This window comes from Crocuta crocuta, unplaced genomic scaffold, assembly GCF_008692635.1.
Source record: "Crocuta crocuta isolate KB4526 unplaced genomic scaffold, BGI_CrCroc_1.0 scaffold140, whole genome shotgun sequence".
Lineage (NCBI taxonomy): Eukaryota > Metazoa > Chordata > Mammalia > Carnivora > Hyaenidae > Crocuta > Crocuta crocuta.
The window spans coordinates 1,818,848-1,838,986 of NW_027527775.1; the positions used below are offsets into that span (position 1 = coordinate 1,818,848).

Below are 20,139 nucleotides of genomic sequence, written 5' to 3' on the forward strand. Positions count from 1 at the left end.
CAGAGGTCTTGGGCTATTATGGAATTATTGCTGAAATAGCTAGTTTAAACAAGATGAATCAAGTTTAACTGAGATTCTTCATGGATGTACTTTTTAGTTAACTGCAGTGTTTCACGTGGAATTGAAACATTGAGTACACAAGTGAACATGCCGCAGAATTTTTTTTTTCTAGATTTTCTGTCCTAAAGCATGAGGTGCTACTCTCTGAACCTCATGTTTCTTGGGCAGCTTCTGGAGTGTCTTACTGCTTTACAGTATTACTTTATATTACTTACTTTCTACCACCAATGCTTGATTGGTACCTTTAAAAGGAAGCTAGACTCCCAGTCCATTCAACAAGGCCTTGATTCTGCTTCCTAAATATTGCCCAAATCACACAAACCAAACAGATCTTAGAGGGGCTGGGAAAAGAGAAAGAAATCAGTCTCGCCTGGGAGAGGGGGTGCTACTGGCATCTAGAGGGCTGGAGACGAGGGATGCTGGTGACCCTCAGACAGTGAGCAGGACAGCAGTCCCTACAACAAGGAATTTTCCAGCCAAGATGCTAACAGTGCCAGGGTTCTGATGTTTGCCCTCGGACTCAGTCTCTTCCTTGCTTTTGCCAGGTCCCAACCCCTAGAGATAAGAATTGTAGGGATGCCTGGGTGGCTCAGTCGGTTGAGCATCTGACTTCGGCTCAGGTCATGATCTCACGGTTTGTGGGTTCGAGCCCCGTGTCAGGCTCTGTGCTGACAGCCAGCTCAGAGCCTGGAGCCTGCTTCAGATTCTGTGTCTCCCTCTCTCTCTGACCCTCCCCTGCTTATGGTCTCTCTCTCTCTGTCTATCAGAAATAAAACACATTAAAAAAATTTTTTTTAAAAAGAAATAAGAATTGTGTACGGTACCTGCAGGTTTCCAAGACCTACCCTTGCCTGCTTAGCAAGCCTAGAATTGTATCCCAAAACTGACATTTTAACGAGAACTCCAGGTGATTCTGAAGCAGGTGATCTGAACTACACTTTGAGAAACACTCAAGGAATTAAAGTCTTCCCTCCAACACTATTTTGGTACCTGACACCATCTGCCAACTGACTGATTTCCCTGGAACAAGCATTCTGTCTGCCTCAGTGTCTAAACATCGTGCATTCCCGGATTCCCTGTACCTGTTCTCACCCTCCCCCCCCTCCCCCCCCAGTTCAGAGAGCGGAACTAATGAGAGGTCCTGGCAACTGGGAAGGAAAGTGCAGGTTAAAAATATGCACTGGACGCCCTCATGGAGTTTATGCTCTCCTGAAGGAGCACAATGGTAAAAATTCTCAGGCAATTGATAAATCTTCCTTTCCTATTTCTATCATTGCACTTTATTCATCTCCCTGTTACAAGACTGAAGTCAGTCTGGCAGAGTGGTGGGGGTCAAGAATAAATGTACCTAAATACTGTCATCTGCTTCACATTCAAAATCAAGTCCACTGTCAAAAATGCGTTCTCGCCCAGCATTCCCCTGGCTTATTAGTCTAGTAGCCTTATCAAGAAGGTTATATATAATAAAAACATTAATCAAAGACAAAGCTCCCCACATCCATTTTTTTTTGACTGCTCACATTTCAGATTAGATTATTTCAATTTTTCTGTCTTCAGTTTCACCAACTCACTTTTTTACCATCTCCAAATTGCTGTTACACACATTGGCCCAGGTCATGCTCTCATGGTTTGTAGGCTCAAGCCCTGCATTCGGCCCTGTGCTTACAGTTCAGAGCCTGGAGCCTGCTTCAGATTCTTTGTCTCCCTGTCTCTCTGCTCCTCCCTCGCTCACACTCTCTCTCTCTCAAAAATAAATAAAACATTTTAAAAATCCTTTAAAAAATATATTTTCAGAGTGCATAGCAAGGACTTTTAAGATCTGCAGGTGTTTACTTTCTCTTACAGTGTTTCACAAATCTAATGAGGTTTTGCAACCCTTTTCTGAGTGCTGTTAGCAGAGAAAGGGGTGTAGCACTACTTGTTAGTGTTTATTTTTCCATCATGCAATTTCCTAATTCTGGCCCTTAGATACTAGGCGGAACTGTAAGGAAAAGAACAAAGCATACCTCTTTATTCCTTTAAAAAGGTGGAAGCCTGAATAAAAGTAGATGCCAAGGTAGGGAGTTAAGTCATCATTTCCAACCTTAGTTTCCTAACTGCCACCTGGCAAAAATAAGTTGTACAGTTGCAGTCAGTCACATAGGAAAAAAATAAAAAATAGGCAGTGCTTTAAGCTCCCAATGTTTTATTTATTCTTTTTCATTATTATCTCTTATGTTTAAATATTTGTCCCTATTTTCTTTTTCTGATGCTAAATAGGTTCCACCAAGGGTTTTTTGTTCATTTGTTTTTTAGCTGATAGCAGAAAAACTTCAGGGATATACCTAGGTTCAGGAGAACTCAAAACTAAGATACTAGTTTAGCAGCCGACCAGCGTCATTCAGTTTGGTATTACCTGTCTGTGTAAAATGACTTCCTCAAGTGTGGTGCTTCTTTCGGAAAGACCAGTGGACTTGGCGACCAACATAGGCTGTTCTACAGCACCTCAACCCTAAATCCTAGTTTAAATCAGCTTGCACAGCAGCAAGGATGTTTTTCAATTTATCCCTTCTGTTGTTTAGAAAGATAATTTCCCCGCCTGCCTATGCAGACAGAACACTCGTGCATGTTCCCTTGTTCTTCATGTTAGCCCACAAGTCCTCTCCGGAAGGCCCTCCGCGCTGCAGCCCTGCCGCCTGCACCTGTGACTGCCAGCTTCGTCTTCCCACGCTCCTTTTACTCCTGTAGCCTCATTCCCCACCAGTGTGTCCTTTCCAGAATACAGGAAAATGGACAAAGACTTAAGCATTTAGCAGAAGAGTAAACAAAAATTTCTATCAGACAGATCTCCATTTAACTCTCGCAAGAAAATGCCCCTTCTGATCTTTTCCAAGTTGAATGCAGCTTTTCATTCTGGCGCGCCCAGAGTTGCAGACTCCTATACCATGGCCCCAAGTATCAGTCTTGAAACTTCTCATTATCCCCACCCATCAACTCAGGCTTGGAAGCGCATACCATCTCCGCCCATTATCACTGCAGTTCCGCTCTGCCCTTCAGCGTCCTCACCCACCTGAGCCCTGGCTCACTGTCTGTCTGCACGGTCTCCCGTCTCGGTTTCACTGACTCCAGCATTCATTCACGCTATTGCGACATTCTGTCCTCCCGGCTCAGCTGATCCTTCACTCCCCTTTTTAACTGTAGTTCAACCCAGCTGGGTTAAACACTGCTTTTGCTTCACTGTTTTCTGAGATTGGAAATCCTGATTTCTATCTCTGAATGACCCTCCAATAGCATCTCTTTACCCAGTGCACTTTTATTTTAAAATGTTTTAGGGGCACCTGGGTGGCTCAGTCAGTTCAGCGTCTGACTTCGCCTCAGGTCACGATCTTCTGGTTAGTGAGTTTGAGCCCCACACCAGGCTCTGTGCTGACATCCAGCTCAGAGCCTGAAACCTGTTTCAGATTCTGTGTCTCCCTCTCTCTCTGACCCTCCCCTGCTCAGACTGTCTCTCTCTCTCTCTCTCTCTCTCTCATAAATAAAACATTAAAAAAATTAAAAAATAAATCATAAAATGTTTTGAAGTCCACTTTCTCAGTGCCATGTCCTCTGCTCTTAATAGATTTAGTTTTCTTGAATTTAGTGTTTTATTTCTAAATCTAATTATTTTCTTTTCAATACATTATATTATTTAAGTTACTGCATTCAAAGAATTATACAGTATCACTTTCAACCCAATACTAACATCTTCTGTTACAACAAATATATTACCTCTAAGAAATTTGAAATCTTGCCCAGTTCCTACTGTACAGAGGATCCAAAGTTTTCTCTTTAATATTAGAAAATCATTGACAAATTTGGCATATGGTGTAAATGAAATGAAAGATGAAAAGTCCTCTTAACATTCCTAGGAACACTCTCACTGTTCTTCCTTCTGTTCTTCCGCAGCCTCAGTGTTGCACCTCCTAGCTAGGAGCTGTGGGAAAGGGTGCTGATCTACTTACTTACCGCTGACCTACACTACATACACTACACAGGGTCTGAAACTAATTAGTGCTAAATGCACGGACTTCGTTCTTCCTTTCTCTTTCTCTCTCTTTCCTGGGAGTTTTCATCTCACTCACTTTAAACCCAAGAGAAGAGGAAGTGTTTAACCATGATTTTACACAACCAGGACCTTTCAGGAGTATGACAGCTTAGATACCATGAATGGCACTCCTTAGTAAAACAACTAATAACACTGGATAAAATATGTTTAGATATCTTTGTTTATTTTTGAGGGAGAGAGAGAGAGCACAAGTGGAACAGGGGCAGAGAGAGGGAGACACAGAATCCGAAGACAGGCTCTAGGCTCTGAGCTGTCAGCGCAGAGCCTGATGCGGGGCTTGAACCCATGGACCATGAGATCATGACGTGAGCTGAAGTCAGATACTCAACCAACTGAGCCACCCAGGGGCCCCTAAGTATCTTTTTAAACATTACTCATCCACATCAAAGAAAGTGAATCTATAGAAAGCAAATGAAGGGAAAGCAGGAACATCCGAGGAGAATGTGTACCAAGCTCACTCTGACCTGAACGTTGTACCAAATCCTGGAGGATTTGATTTTTTAGCTTTTCCCTTGACAAGAGCCCATGATATGGGATGTAGGTGCCTGTATTCATCCAAGAGGGAATCTATGACTACAAAGGACTATACCTTCAAAGGTAACAGCAAATGAGAAATCTTACTATATAAACGGGTACAAAGAAATGTTTTGTTTGGCACTGGGTAGAATGAAAGGAAAAATATCTTGAGATGTAACCACAAGCTGGCTTCAGATGGGTTTGTGACTCAAACTCACACTTCTTATTTTAAAAGAAAACAAAAATCTCAAGGAGAGAATTCAATTTAAAACACTCAGTTCTGGGGCGCCTGGGTGGCTCAGTCGGTTAAGCGTCCGACTTTCGCTTAGGTCATGATCTCGCGGTTCGTGGGTTTGAACCCCGCGTCGGGCTCTGTGCTGACTGCCAGCTCAGTGCCTGGAGCCTGTTTCAGAGTCTGTGACTCCCTCTCTCTCTGACCCTCCCCTGCTCACACTGTCTCTCTCTCTCTCTCCTAGAAATAAATAAAACATTAAAAAAAAATTAAAAAAAATAAATAAAATACTCAGTTCTGTTTTTCTGACTTTAAAATAAATCCTACCAAAAATCTTTTTTCAAAGAAAATAAGCAGCTCACAGTCAAAATTAAACATACATAGACAAAATATTATTAGAACCAAGAGAAACAAAAAACAATTAAAAATGCCAAATGTAGAATAATGAATAAACTTAACATGTTTAAAGAAATAAAACTCCCAAATACAAGTAGGAAATATGACGTAATAAAAAGACTAAGCAGATAGGGAAAAAAATCAAAAAATAAAAAACAATTAAAAATTCAGCAACGCATTAAGCATCAAAGCCAGACAGTTGATCAACTAGTATGCATCTGAATAATCGGTCCCATGTACAGCTCACAGACTAGGAGATGGCCTACATGATGAAGTAAAGGTCAGGAGACACACAGAATATAATGAAAATGTCTAATATATGTCCAATTGAAGTACAAAAAGATGATAACAGAATGGGAAAGAGGTAATAGAGATAACTGAGAATTTTTCAGACACCAGATCTTGGAATCCTAGTGAATCATAACAAAGAGACACATTTAAACACATTGTGAAACTGCAAAACTACATAGGAAAAGTTTCATCTTAAAAACAGCTAGAAAGTAAGGAGTAATCACCCAAAAAAGTATGGCAAATCAGTGGATTGCTGGCTTCTCACCAGCAGATAGGAAGCCAAAAGACAGTGTCAAGAGTATCTTCTGTGAACTGAGACAAATAATTGTCAACCTAGAATGATATACTTGATTGAATTATCTTTCAATAACAAGGCAAAAAACCCTAAAGAAAAATAAAGACATTTTAACATAAAAATTGAGAGAATTTATCACCAAGAGATCGTTATTTTCAAAAAATTACAACAGAAAATCTAGACAGAAGGAAAATGATCCCAGAAGGAAGGTCAGAGATATGATACGAAATGACAAGCAAAGATATCAAAGATATGGGTGAGGCTCAGCAAAACTGTATTAAAACCCCTAATACTTAAAGGTGCTTGGATGGCACTCAGTTGGTTAAGCGTCCGACTCTTGATTTTGCCTCAGGGTGGTGAGATTGAACCCGGCATCAGGCTCTGGACTGACAGTGGGGAGCTTGGTTGGAATTATCTCTCCCTCTCTCTCTGCCCCTCCCCACCTTGTGCTCACTCGCTTTCTCTTCCTTTCAAAAATAGACATTAAAAAAAAAATTTGTAGAAGGGATGTTAAACCTAATAATTAGACAAAAATGACATGTTATTGACAGGGAGGGGGCATTGGGTGAACTATTATAAGGTCTTAGATATGTTTTAGAGACGAGAAAAAATGTTAACTTTATACTCTGTTAAGTAGGAAAATTAAAATACTTAGGGTAAGCAAAGAAGAGGCAAAGAACATATATTCTCCAACAAAGGGGAGTAAAATTAATCCAAAAGAAATTTTAAAAGGAAAAAAAAATGTGGGAAACCACATAATGTGTTACATTCACAATGAAAGTAAATTTGCCAAGCACTCATATTTATCAAACGGATTTTGTAAATGTCAAGCAAAAATTGTTTAAAGAGACAGAAGAATTCAGAAAATCAATGAATGGAAAAAAGATACTCTTAACACAACATTTGTAGCTGTGATAACTACAAGCTCAAAAGGAATTACTATATTAATAAATCATGTTACTATATAGTGATAAAAGTCATTTCACTTTGAAGATAAAATGGTTCTAAGCTTGTACACATCTAATAATAACCTCAAAATTACAAGCAAAAATTGAGAACCACAAAGAGAAACTGGAAAATCTACCGTAGCATACCTCTCTAAATAATTAATAAATCAAGCAGACAAAATTCTGAGAATGGAATGGCATGATCATAAAGTGATGATATGTAAATAACCCTGTACATAACAGGATTCATATTCTTTCAGGCATTTGGAACATGCAAAAATTGGACTCCTACTTGGCCATAAAGTCAGCCTCCAAAAATAAAGGGAACAACAGAGACCATATATTCTGTAAAACGCAGTGAATTGGTTAGAACCATAACAAAAGATAATTCACAGAGTTAACTGATACTTAGTGAGGGATACCTCTTGTCCACCTGGAGTTGCCTCCTTTAGAGTTTATAAAAGACTACTAATTTCTTTACTATCCTCTAATATAATTACCATAAAGGAGATACATACCATATAGAGAAAAACATCAAAAATGGACAAACTACTTCCTCTTGGAATTTACTTACAGAAATTAACACAGAACTAAGGAAGACAGAAAATTCAAGCACAAGTGGAGTGTTTTTAAAAGAAATCTGGAGGTGCCTGGGTGGCTCAGTCAGTTAAGCATCTGACTTCGGCTCAGGTCATGATCTCATGGTTCATGAAGTCGAGCCCAGCGTTGGGCTCTGTGCTGACAGCTCGGAGCCTGGAGCCTACTTTGTGTCTCCCTTTCTGATCTTCCCCTGCTCATGCTCTCTCTCTTGAAAATTTTTTTAAAAATTTAAGACTTTACATATTTGGAAAGTGTAAGACAATCCTCAGGAGGAGAAAATCAGTAATTTCGACCCAACATAAAGATCTGTAACTTGCCATACGGGTAGATGTGGGCAGGATTAATTTATTTCTTTCTTATTTTCCCACAAATGCATAAAAATCTCCTGATGCTGTGATACCTGTCCAGGGATTAGTGTCTGGGAATTTCCAGTGTAGTACTCTCTTTAGGACTTTGGCTACTAATGGAGGAGAATGAGATTAGCGACAGGATCCAAGGGAGACTATTTTTAACATAGAGGAGATCTGAGTATGTTTAAATGCTAATGTCAAGAGGCAAAGAGAGAAGAATTTGGAGATGCAAGAGAGAAGGCATAATTTATAGCATCATATTCCTGAAAAGGAAGGAGAGGTGAGACCCTAGAAGACAAGCGAAGAGATTGGACTTTTAGGAGGGACAACCTTCCCACTGTGACAGGAGAGAAGCAGAAAGGTTGGGGATGGGTACAGACCTGTATGGAGATTAGGTGGTAGAGAAGTGAGGTTGTTCCCTTCTGGAATTTATATTTTCTTCATGAAGAAAAAGATATGGTAATCTAAGAATAAGGGAAGATATAGTAGTGGTCAAAGTTTTGGGAAGAGGATTTTTTTGGTTTGTTTTTAATTATTTTTTTTAATAGTTTATTTATTTTTGAGACAGAGCATGAGTGGGGGAGGGGCAGAGAGAAAGGGAGACAGAATCCGAAACAGGCTCCAGGCTCTGAGCTGCTAGCACAGAACACAACGCGGGGCTCAAACCCATGACCACAAGATCATGACCTGAGCCAAATCAGACGCTTAACCAACTGAGCCACCCAGGTGCCCTAGGAAGAGGGTTTGAAAGGGTTGTTGAGGACGGATGAAGTGCATGAGATCACAGACTTGATATACAGTATTAAGGAGCCAGAAGATTTGTATAATAATTTTATAATGATACTTAATCAGTGGAGCAGAACTCAGCAGCCCCGGTGTGGATATACAGAAGGTACAGATAGTTGTATTCACCCAGGGGTGGGGTTTTATGGGATAGGTAATGAAAGGACAAAAACTTCTCATATATTGGCAAGTGAATAGTTGATGGACCATGGGGTCAGAGCTGGAGAGCAGAGCACAGCAAGAGAGTAGTGAGGCTGATGGAAGCAAAGACCATCAAGGAACAGGGGTGACTGAGTTAACAGTCTCGATTGCTGGGAGGTCGGTCCAGGCTCTAAATACAGCTATTTGTGTATAAGATAGTTGTCTTCGATTGTAGTTCTTCCTTTTTATAGAATATATCAGAACTACGTGACTTATGTATGGTTTTGTGATCTGGCCTGGGAAATTTAGTGTGGTGGTTAGGTGTACTTGGAATCAGAAAATCTAAGCACAGTTACTTACCCTAAGTCTCAGATTTCTCAACCATAAGATGGGAATAAATAGTAACAGCACTTCCTTCATATCTTCATAGAAAATGCATATTGATTTCCAGATACGTCCAACTTAAAAACTTATGGAAAAAATTCCATTTGTAATTTGGTGATGCCTTACATTCTAGATACCACTTGGTATATGATATTAATGCAGTTCCTTTATTTATTCAATAGCTATTTGTTATAGAGTGCTGTTATAGAGTGCTATAGACACTGTTCTAGGTGCCGAGACTAAGTGCTAAACCAAAGAAAATCCCTGCCCTCATGAGGCTTACGTTCTTGCCAGGAGACAGAAACTAAACAAAAAGAAAATGTGTGCAACAGCAGGTGGTGATGATGTTTGGAGTCAGGTTAAGTGGGAAAAAGGAGGAATAAGGAATTCCTGTGGAATCTTATACATGATGCAGTAGGAAGGCTTCCCTAATAAAGGACTATTTGAGTATTTGTGTGAACCACATAGATATCTGGGAAAGAACATTCTACACAGAGGGAGAGGTTAGTGCCAGGTTTCTAAAATAAAGCATACTTGACATGTTTGAAGTCTGTAAAGAAGACCAGTGTGGCCACAGCATCATGAGAAAAGGCAAAGCTGGAAGGATATGAGGTCAGAGAAGTAGCAGGCCAGCCAGGTCCTTCTCGGTGGCCCTGTAAGCCGTGGTAAGAACGCCAGCTGCCGTGCTGAGTGAGGCCGGAAGTCACTGGAGGGGATTGAGAGGAGTGACGTGATCTGATTCCTGTGGAGGTTAGATGATGGGAAAAAGCAGATACTGACTACAAAGTTATTACAACGATCCACATGAGAGTAACTTGCACCAAGATAGAAGTAGAACTGGTAAGAAGTGATCAGATTCTGCATATAATTTGAAGGCAGATGCAATAGGATTTGCTGGTGTACAGGGTATATGGTAAGAAAGAGAAAAGGCAGGGGTGCCTGGGTGGCTCAGTTGGTTGGGTGTCCGACTTAGGCTCAGGTCATTATTTCATGGTTCAGGTGTTCAAGCCCTGCATCAGGCTCTTTGCTGTCAGTGCAGAACTGACTTCAGATCCTCTGTCTCCCTCTCTGTTCCCCTCCGCTGGTTGCTCTCTCTCTCTCTCTCTCTCTCTCTCTCTCTCTCTCAAAAATAAACATTAAAAAATTAAAAAGAAAAGGAAAGTCAAAGGTTTGGTCCAAGCCATGTAGAAAATGGCATCGTCATTTACTGAGATAGGGACAGTGTAGATTAGGACAGAGAAAATAAAGAGTTCATTTTTTAAAAATATTTATTTTTGAGAGAGGGGGAGTATAAGCAGGGAAGGGGTACAGAGAGAGAAGACAGAGAATCCCAAACAGGCTCCTCACTGTCAGCCCAACTGTGACGTGGGGCTCGAATCCACAAACTGTAAAATCATAACCTGAGCCAGTCTGATGCTCAACCTACTGAGCCACCCAGGTACCCCAAGAGTTCATTTTTAAACATAATAAGCTTAAGATACCTATGACATGTCCAAAGTAGATAATATTGAAAAGGTAGATAAGAATTCAGGAGATAGGTATGAGCTGGTGATATAAATGTGAGAATCATCAATACAGAGAAGGAATTAAATGTTGTGAGACTGGATGAGATCACATCAAGAGTGAGCAGAGGAAAAGAAGAAAAGACATCTGAAGACTGAGCCCTGGGCCACCCCATGTATAGAGGTCAAATGATGAGAAGAAACCAACAGGGTGTATTCAAGATCCTCTGAGGACCTTGTGCCAGTGAGGAAGAACCAAAAATGGTGGTATTTTTAAGAAAAATGAAGTAAGTTTTCCAATGTCTCAGATACAAATGTGGAATTGGGTATTTCAGGTAAAATAGAGGCCAAGAACATTTCAAGGGAAGAGGTCAAGAAACCAGAATATTAAAAGGATTGTTTTTTGTGGATATTGCAATCACCAAGAATTTTGATTGAAAATCAAATTACAAAGACTGTGAGCCAGCTCTGAAAATGTCCAAGGGGTAAGGGGAAGCGGTACCCATGAGAGGTCTACAGCTGTCTAGTGTGATGGCACCAGCTTCCAAGTCAAGTCAAGTAACTGTGAGTATGTCGGGCGTTGGAAACATTAGGACAGCCATGTGAAAATATTGATACTTAACTACTTTTTAGCCTATGAAAAAGGCAATTTCATATGGTTTAATCTAGTAACTGAACATACATAAAATGTGTGCATTGTGGTCAGCTTCATAAGTTCATATGGATATATGTTAGTGCTATTTTCTTTTTCAGTTGTCGACTCTCTGAGATCAGGAATTTCTATTTCACCAGATGTGTTTCTGTCAAAGCACTTAGGATTTGCTTGGGACTGTTAGCTGGTCATATAGTACTTTTTTATACATAATTACTGTTATTGCTACTGCTGACTTCTGTTGTCGTTTCAGGGTGATGATCTTTCTCCCCACCTTCTAGGTGAAAATGTCTAGGAGATATACACAGGCATTAAATGGGGATCAATTGAGCTTTATTGCTGAGTAAACCGGAATAGAGAAAACACTTGGACCTAAGGCCGAGGTGGGATCCCATGTCTTTCCACCTGGGAATGTATTTATGCACTGAGTCCCTGGACAGATGCAAACTGCTTCCCGGGGCCACAGCCAGTTTCTACCATGAGGGGAGGAGACTGAATGGAGCGTGAGGCTGGGCTGGCGGGTAGCAGACACAAGTACTTGCAAAAGGCTCCATGACTACCTTCTTTCCACATGTCACAGAGCCGGCCCTTCATGCTGCTTTCTTCGGAGTCTTCACAGCCATCTTGTTAACACAGTGTTTTTAAACTTTGCTGGGCAAGTGCCAGTTCTGGAAGATGTGGTCAAAGGCAGCAACTACTTCCCCTTCTACTCTTGTCCCCTGGGGCGTGCTGCAGTGAACGTACCACTATGGGCAAGCGGATCTGAACGAGAGAGCGGGAGAGGCCAGGCCACATGTGCGCAGTGACCCTGCCAGCTCTTCACCCAGTAGGTAAGGCACGCCTCTCCTAGGGACGTGCACGGAAGGAATTAGAGGGAAAGGCGGACATTTTCTCCCCCAAACATCTGATGGTAGATCCCGTTGTTATTGTGAGGTCTGAGGTTACACAATTTGGATAGTCCTCTTTAAGGAAAAGAATATAAAATTACAAGTGTGAAATTAGGTCGAAAGTTTGGAAGAGGACTGAGCAAGTGAGTGAAGGTCTTAAAACTTAAGCATTCTACCTTTTACAATAAATCTTCCTCTGCTCTTCAGAAGGTAGCAATACCTATTTTAATATGCGCATCTGCTACAGATACAAAATTGCAAGCAAATCAACTTGAACTAGCTTAAATAATAAAGAAGAGTAGCAGCTCATATTAATGAAGAGTCCAGCTGTTGGACAGGCTCCAGGGTTCGTTGATCTAGCAGCTTAACAACGTCGTAATGACCCGGTTTCTTTCCATTTCTCTTCTCTGCTGTCCACAGTATGTATTCCTCCTTAGGCAGCTCCTAAGGCATAGCATGAATAGCATGAATGCCAGTCGCAGTGAGGGCTCCTAGCTTCCTTTTTCCTGTTAGAAGGTAAAGGACAGTTGCCTCAATCATAGAGCAAAACCTTGAACTTCAAACCATGAGCTGTTGGATTCAAGAGTCTGAATGGTTAAGACCAAAGCCACGCACTGCGGCAAGAGGGATAGGTCAGCAGCCTCAGGGTCAGGCCATCCAGGGGCCACCTCCAGGGAGAAGGAGGAGGAGAAGACTCATCCTGACATGTGGCTGGTGCACCAGGGAGGAGTGGGAACTGAGGTTAGTGTAACATCTACAGTATTAAACCAGAGATGAGAGTATGGGAAAATGACCTAAATGTACTGGAAGTTTTCCGGATACTCATTTGATTTACATTTTCCCCTCCATCATCATTTTCTCCGCCATGATACTGAAAGCCCCAGGAAGGCAGCGCCATTGGTTCATTAGTTATTCAGCACCTTGTGCTCAAAATATATTGAGAGAATACACGAATCTACTGCAAACCAAGGAGAAACAACTGGCTGGAACGTTACTAGGTATCCCTAAGGGTGTATGCAAAATGGAACTACAGAAGAATATGAAGTCAGAACAAAAGCAACAAAAATTAAATGAGAGATTATTGGATTTGAGCCAAATTAAATACTTTTCAGGCCAGAATCATCAAAAAAATAGGTACAAATAGGACAAAAGGATTTTTTTAAAGTGTCGTCAAACTCTAACATGCCTGATGTTGTCAGAGATTCAATAAGAGATCACAAATATTTCACAGAGAAGTGCAAAGTGAAGGATAATTAAGATAATTATTTTATTTTGACACTATGTAAGAAAGAACAATTAGGTACAATGTGAGCACTGAATTCGTGGTGGTGTAACACAGTGCCTTGAGCTGAATGCGGTGATTGCATATCTTTTTCTATATATAAGTAAAACATAAAGCAAGTAATCTTTTCTTAGTGTGACACACCTACCAGAGGAGAAGTCAGGTCACAATTTTGTATGACTTCTGGCTTTCCATTTTTTACATCTTTTATTCTCTAGAGCCCTTTCTGAAAAGTGGACAGTAGTCTTAAGTTTGGAAACTCAGATTACCTTTTAAATACAGTAAGCCTTTCTTTTTTTTTTTTTTAATTAAGCAATTCACTGGTAAATACTTCTGGCAAGAGGTTTATTTTTCAAACTGAAACACTCTACTTCTTGAGTTTTTGAATATTCAGTCTTTTTAAATCAAGCCAGACCTGTTTTGGGTAAGTAATGTAGTGTTATGTGCAGTAGAGTTCATTTAGGGTGGGGTGGCAAGAATTAAGAATTTTAAATCAAGACTCTGCCTCAGAAACCTAGGAATGTTAGCAGGAGACTTAGAAAGGTCCACAGCTTGCCAAGTAGTACTTCCCTATTCTGATACACAGTTTGATTCCTGATACTGACTCTGGCATACTAAACAGGTTATCCAAGTCTTAAATGTGATGCTTGTTGTGAAGGCAGTATTTGACTCACCCTTCCCACCGAGAGTCACTTATTTGTACATTTAAATGTCATTTTCTGTGAATACATCAGTATGCCTCAAACTAAGGAAAAGTTTTTCCTGGGACTACACGCCTCACCTTGGCTTTCTGTATATTTCTAATCCTTAAGAATGAAGTAGGAAAATATATATGCTGACATATATATTGTGCTGACGACAGCTCAGAGCTGAAAGCCTGCTTTGGATTCTGTGTCTTTCTCTCTCTCTTCCCATCTCCTGCTCACACTCTGTCTCTCTCTCTCTCAAAAATAAGTAAACATTAAACATTTTTTTTTTTTAAATGGAGGTACCTGGGTGGCTCAGTCAGTTAAGCAACTGACTCTTGATTTTGGCTCAAGTCATGACCTCACAGTTCATGAGATCAAGCCCCATGTCACGCCTTGTGCTGACAGAGCAGAGCCTGCTTGGGATTCTCTCTCTCCCTCTCTCTGCACTTTCCCCACTTGCATGTATGTATGCACTGTCTCTCAAAATAAAAAATAAATGAATAAAATGGTATATTTTGGAAAAGTAGACTAAAATTTTTTAATTTGAAAACAGAATCAATAGTATATAAAAGGCCTTTGAAAGTTAAATGCAAAATTCTATGAAAATTGTGCCTAAGAATATAATAAAATATAATAAAAAATATACAAATATTTTTTTGCATAAAGAATGTGATTNATATATTTGATGACAAGTTTAAAGCGCCCTCAGTATCATTTAACGTGAATGATCTTCAAACCAAATAACTATATACCAGAAGATGGGAATCCTCTCCTAAAGACTGATTTTAAGGTCCAAGATAATTCAATATATTTGAAGTTCTTTACAATGGCTGGTAATGGCAAGCGTAATCTGCCTTACTCTTTTCACTGAGACTTCATCTACTCTTTCCCCTCTCTTCTGTTTGCTCTACCTACACCGCCTTCCCTGGTTAGCCACACATGCCAGGCATTCTCTTCTTAAACCTTTCTCCCAGTTGCTCCCACTGTCTGGAACACTCTTCCCTAGACCTCCACCAGGATAACTCCCTCACCTCCAAGTCTCTGTAGACTTCACCTTCTCAGTAATTTAACACTGTGATTCTCCCCACTCTTTTTTTTCTTTAATGTTTATTTATTTGTGGGGAGGGGCATAGAGGAGGGAGAGAGAATCGCAAGCAAGGCTCTGTGCTGCCAGCACCTAGTCTGATGTGGGGCTCGATCTCACAGACCATGAGATCATGACCGGAACCAAAACCAAGAGTCAGATGCTTAACAGACTGAGCCACCTGGGCACCCCTGACTCTCTTCACTCTTGATCCCCTTACTCTGCCTTTTCTGTACAACATTTATTACCTTCTAACATTCTATATGAATTTTCTTATGTATTGTGTTTATCCATTTCTCATTTAGAGTGTAAGCCTCATAAGAGAAGAACGTTTTTGTTATCTGCTTAACCCCAGTCTGTGTGTGGAGAAAACCTTGGAACATTGTAGGCCGACAGCAAATGTTTCTTGAATTAACATATCTATGATCTGCTTGCTCACTGTCCAGAAAGGAACCACTTTAATCATGTGATATGTTTCACAAGTAAAACTTCCTCAAAGGGAGTGTGAAAATGAACAAAGGAAATCTCATTTAAAATGGAGTTGGGAAGCCCTGAAGGGAGGCTTCTCACACACTACCACTTCCCACCTTTTATAGACCCCAATAGGAGAAAGTTTACCTGTTCCTTCCACAATAGGAAGCAGCTTACTTTACTACCCCAGTAATAGAAAGGAAAGTTTCTTACTGTCCCTACAACAACTCGAACAATGAGTGGTGGCCACAACCGAACTCTTGCTCTCCTTCAGTGGACTTTCGATTCAAATAGATTCCAATTTCCTCCTTTCCTCTGTAAAAGCAGCCCCCTCTTCTTTGTTCACCCAACTTGCCTATCGTTTGCCATAGTTTGAATGTTCCAAACTGCAATTACTCCGCTATTCCCAACAAACTTACTCTGCTGATAAAATAACTGGCTATTTTAAGGTTGACAAGATTATCTACCCCCCCCAACATCGAATTCGCATTTCCCAATCTCCAACTAAAAAGATTGATTTTTCTAAGGAAGAATTATAAATGGGCAAAATTATAATTTCCCACACACAAGAAATGAGAAATAAATGAATATTTTAGTGGAAGTATTCTAAGTTTCATTAGCCATTAAAACATTGCTAGTTGGGATAGCCTAGAGACACCCGGAAAGTTCAATCCCGGTGGTAGGGGTTCCTGTTGAACTTTTAAGTAACATCCAACAGGACGACCATGTCCATGGAAGCCATGAATGACAAGCAACTAACTCTTCTTCAGGTGCAGGCTATCCAGCACTGACTACATCCCCACCTCCTGGGTTTAGCGTAGTTCTGCCAACCCAAAGGCTTCCCTGAGTGAGATGAAAACACACAGCTGCTCAGGGGCTGAATACATGAGTGAAGGAAGGTTTGCAATGCTCCCTGATCATTCCACCTGTGTCTAAGTTCCAATAACTGAAACCTAAATTCCGTGACGGGTCAGCCCTGCGGCGAAAGCCTAAGTGGGTAATTCTTCGTCCAGAGCGTCGGTGGGGATGAGACTCCCGCCACCGCCCTCCCTGCCCCTCACCACTGCGGCCGCCCAGGGACTCCACGGTCGGGACGAGCAAGCTCCGGCTGTGCTCATCTGCAGGGATGGGTCGGGTAGCATGTCACACCTCCGCCTTTGGAGACTCTTCTGACTTGGGTCCGTTTCGTGAGCATTTGGTACCGGTTGGCCTGAATGAACAGCTCGTCCTGGGCCGTTTGGGGACATCGTACAGGCGGCACCAGGCCCGGAGTGGAGCGGAAGCTCCGGCCGAGTGTCGCCCGCGGCCCGCACCGGAGGAGGTTCCGAGGTGGGCGCGGACCTCCCCGGCCAAGACCCGGAGAAAAGTTGCTGAGCCCCACCCGCCGGGGGGCGGGGCTCCGGCTGGGCCCAACCACTGCCCAGGGGCCTGGGGGGATGCCCGACCGATATCGCGGGTCCTCGTGAGAGCTCTGACTCCCGTCCCGAGGACTGTGCACGCTCTCCCGAAGGCCGCCCCTTCCTGCCACACCGAAAAGCCCCGGCCTCTCCTTCCCGCCCCGTCTCGTCCGCGCTCCCCCCGTCCCGCTTGGTGCGGCCCGGTGCCCCAGGTCACGCGGCGGCGGGGCGAGGCCTGCTTGGAGCCCGGGTGGTGCATCTTAAAGCCTGGGCAGGCGCCTCCAGGAGCGACCGGGACCATGTCGGGCTGGGCTCGCCTGGCCTTCGTACTGCTGACCGTGGCGGCCACCCGCGCCGTGGCTCAGCACGCGCCGCCGGTGAGTGCGCTCCAGGGGGCGGCGCGCAGAGGGGCGTGCCCCGTCGGGGTGGCGCAGGTGCGAGTGTGGCCGGGCGCGGGGCGGCGTCTGCCCGGGGGTCTCCGGGATCCCCCCGGGCGGTGTGCGTGCGGAGCGGGCTCGCGACCCCTACCCCGCTTTGATTCCCTACATGCTTGGAAAGACACCCTTTAGGGAAATTGTGACCTCTGCGGAATGCTGGGTGTGATTTGCACGCCCCCAAATTTGAGCGATTACGCTCGTTATACCAGGTCCAGGCTTGCGCCTCCTGTGCTGCGAAGAGAAAAGTTCAGTCGACTTGTGTACATAATTGTGATGACTTGGGCATTCTCTGCCAGGCGGAGAGGTGCTGAAGGATAAATTGCCCCCCGAGGCTTCTGAGATCCCTGGGAAAGGCCGAGGCGTCCCCAGTCAGGGCTGTGGAGCGGCCCAGGCTGGCCCCGATGTGGCTGCTGTGGCCTTGATCCCCGAGTCATGGGAACGCCTGTCCCATGGCTCTTTCCCCAGAAGGAAGTCGGGGGAACCCAGATTTGCCAACTGCAAGAGACAGTGAAGGACCAGCCTTATTTTACAGAGGAGGAAGTAAACTCAGTGGGAAAATGTCTAGCCAGAGGTTACGCTATCGTGTACTCAATTATGCCTAAAAACTCAGGCCTCTTGACACCCATCTGGTGTTCCTTCTCTTCTTTAAAAGCATTAAGATTTCATTTATAGAGTAAGTGGACAGGCTAGCAGATCAGATATATAGGAACTTGGGTGCATCTGACCTGAGGTTGGATGAGGGTGATCTTGAATAGCTTAGTTAAGATGTCAGCAGTGGGAACAATATATGCATTTTCTCCTTTTACTATTTTATTTTTCTAAGGAGAAATGATTTAAGAATAAAATCACGGTGGGATACTATTCATTCATTGAAATTGATAGAATATTCAGCAAATAAAAATAAAATAGTATGTACTGTGATTTCAGTAACAGAAAAATACACAGTACATACACGTGGATAAGGATTGGAAGGGCATAAGAAGAGATACAATTTGGGTGTTTTTAGTGTGTGTAGGGAATTCATTTGCTTTAAAGTGGTTGGGATCATGAATATTTTAAAATAGTTTAATACTTTGATACCCTTAAGTGCCCTTCAGCCAAAGGCCAAAAGTAAACCCAACTGTAGTTGAACAGATTGAATTTATTGCTCTTTACAGTGAGAAGGAACGCAGACCATTGGCCTCTCAGTAAAAGGGCAATTGGCAAAACCTATTTCATAACTTGGACTTGGGTTGAGTAAATTGGAGTAGGTCCAAGGGATAGGGAGTTTGATCTAGATTGGATACTTAAAAAAAAATTTTTTTTTACTGTTTATTCATTTTTGAGAGAGACCAAGGCACGAGAGGGGAAGGGGCTGAGAGAGAGGAAGGCACAGAATCTGAAACAGTTCCAGGCTCTGAGCTGTCATCACAACGCTCAAACCCACAAACCCATGAGATCATGACCTGAGCCAAGTCGGATGGTTAAAGGACTGAGTCATCCAGGCTCCCCAGGATAGGATACTTTTAAAAGGTGGGGAAATTCTGTGATTGGGTAAAGAGGAAACATTAATTTAGGAAGAAAAGGGGGTGTTTGGTATTTTGTAGGTTGCACATACCCTTGTTTTGTCTGTGCTTAAAAAGAATCATGAAGTAGCCTCGCCTTGTTTCATTTTATGGTTTCTCAGAGTAACTGTAACTGAGGTGGGTATTCTGTGACATTGGTTATATCCAACAGGAGAGCCGAGGTGGCCTGTGAGTGTCATACCAGTTTGTAATAATACTGGGGTCCGATTGTGAACCTCTGAGCAGTTTCAGATGTTAGGGGCTGGGTTTTTTTTTTTTTTTTTTTCCTTTCAGTACTTTCAAGGAAGAGGTTTTATTTTATCTTAAAGTTTATTTATTTATTTTTTAGTAATCTCCACATGCACCATGGGGCTCAAACTCATGATCCCAAGATCCAGAGTCGCATTCTGACTGGGCCAGCCAGGCACCCCTACAAAGCCATCTGTAGAACATCGGTAGTTGTATCCAGAAGAGCGGTTGTCAGAATCGAGTCTAGCAACAGGTGTCATTTTGGAAACCTGTTTTCACAAATCTTAAATGAAATGAGAAAAATGAGGGCATCATACCCAAATTATTCATTTAGAATGTTAGCTGTTATTTTGACTTTATGGTTTTCCAGTTTGTGTTGTTAAAGCGTTCTTTCTTTTACCTGCGTGGGGTTTTGTTTGTTTTTAACACCTCCATGCGGGAGAATAAAAATTTGCATTCCCTTGTGTGGGGCCTCGCAATATTTTATTGATCTGAAAAATTCTGGCTGGAAAGGACCTTTGGGACCTCATAGATGTATAGTGACCTCATTCATTCCCAGACAAGAATAAGCATTTTTTCACTTCAAATCATATGATCAACTGTGCATAATGACTTAGTAACAAAAGATATTTCAGAACTACTTTTGATAAACGTGAACAATGAAGACTGGCTTTAAGTTACAAACAAAAATCACTGATTTGGAATGTTCCGTGGGTTTTGTGTTTGAGGCTTTTCAGAATATAGCTTATTTTAAGGTCTTCCTGAGTCATTGTTAATTATTGACTTTGTTAAAAGACCTATGGAATGATGGTGGTGATGGGAATGGCACAAGAAATATCTGAAGAGGGAGGTGGAGACCGTGCCAT

General features: G+C 42.2%; 1 protein-coding gene across 1 annotated transcript in view; it reads left to right on the forward strand.

The window, feature by feature from the left end:
• Positions 1-17,170: 17,170 nt before the first annotated feature.
• Positions 17,171-20,139, forward strand: part of ASAH1 (N-acylsphingosine amidohydrolase 1) — a 51,415-nt gene continuing 48,446 nt past the window's right edge. The window contains exon 1 of the mRNA XM_077772464.1: positions 17,171-17,420. Coding sequence (XP_077628590.1) covers positions 17,343-17,420 — 78 coding nt within the window. The 5' untranslated portion in view covers positions 17,171-17,342. The remainder of the gene's footprint in view (positions 17,421-20,139) is intronic.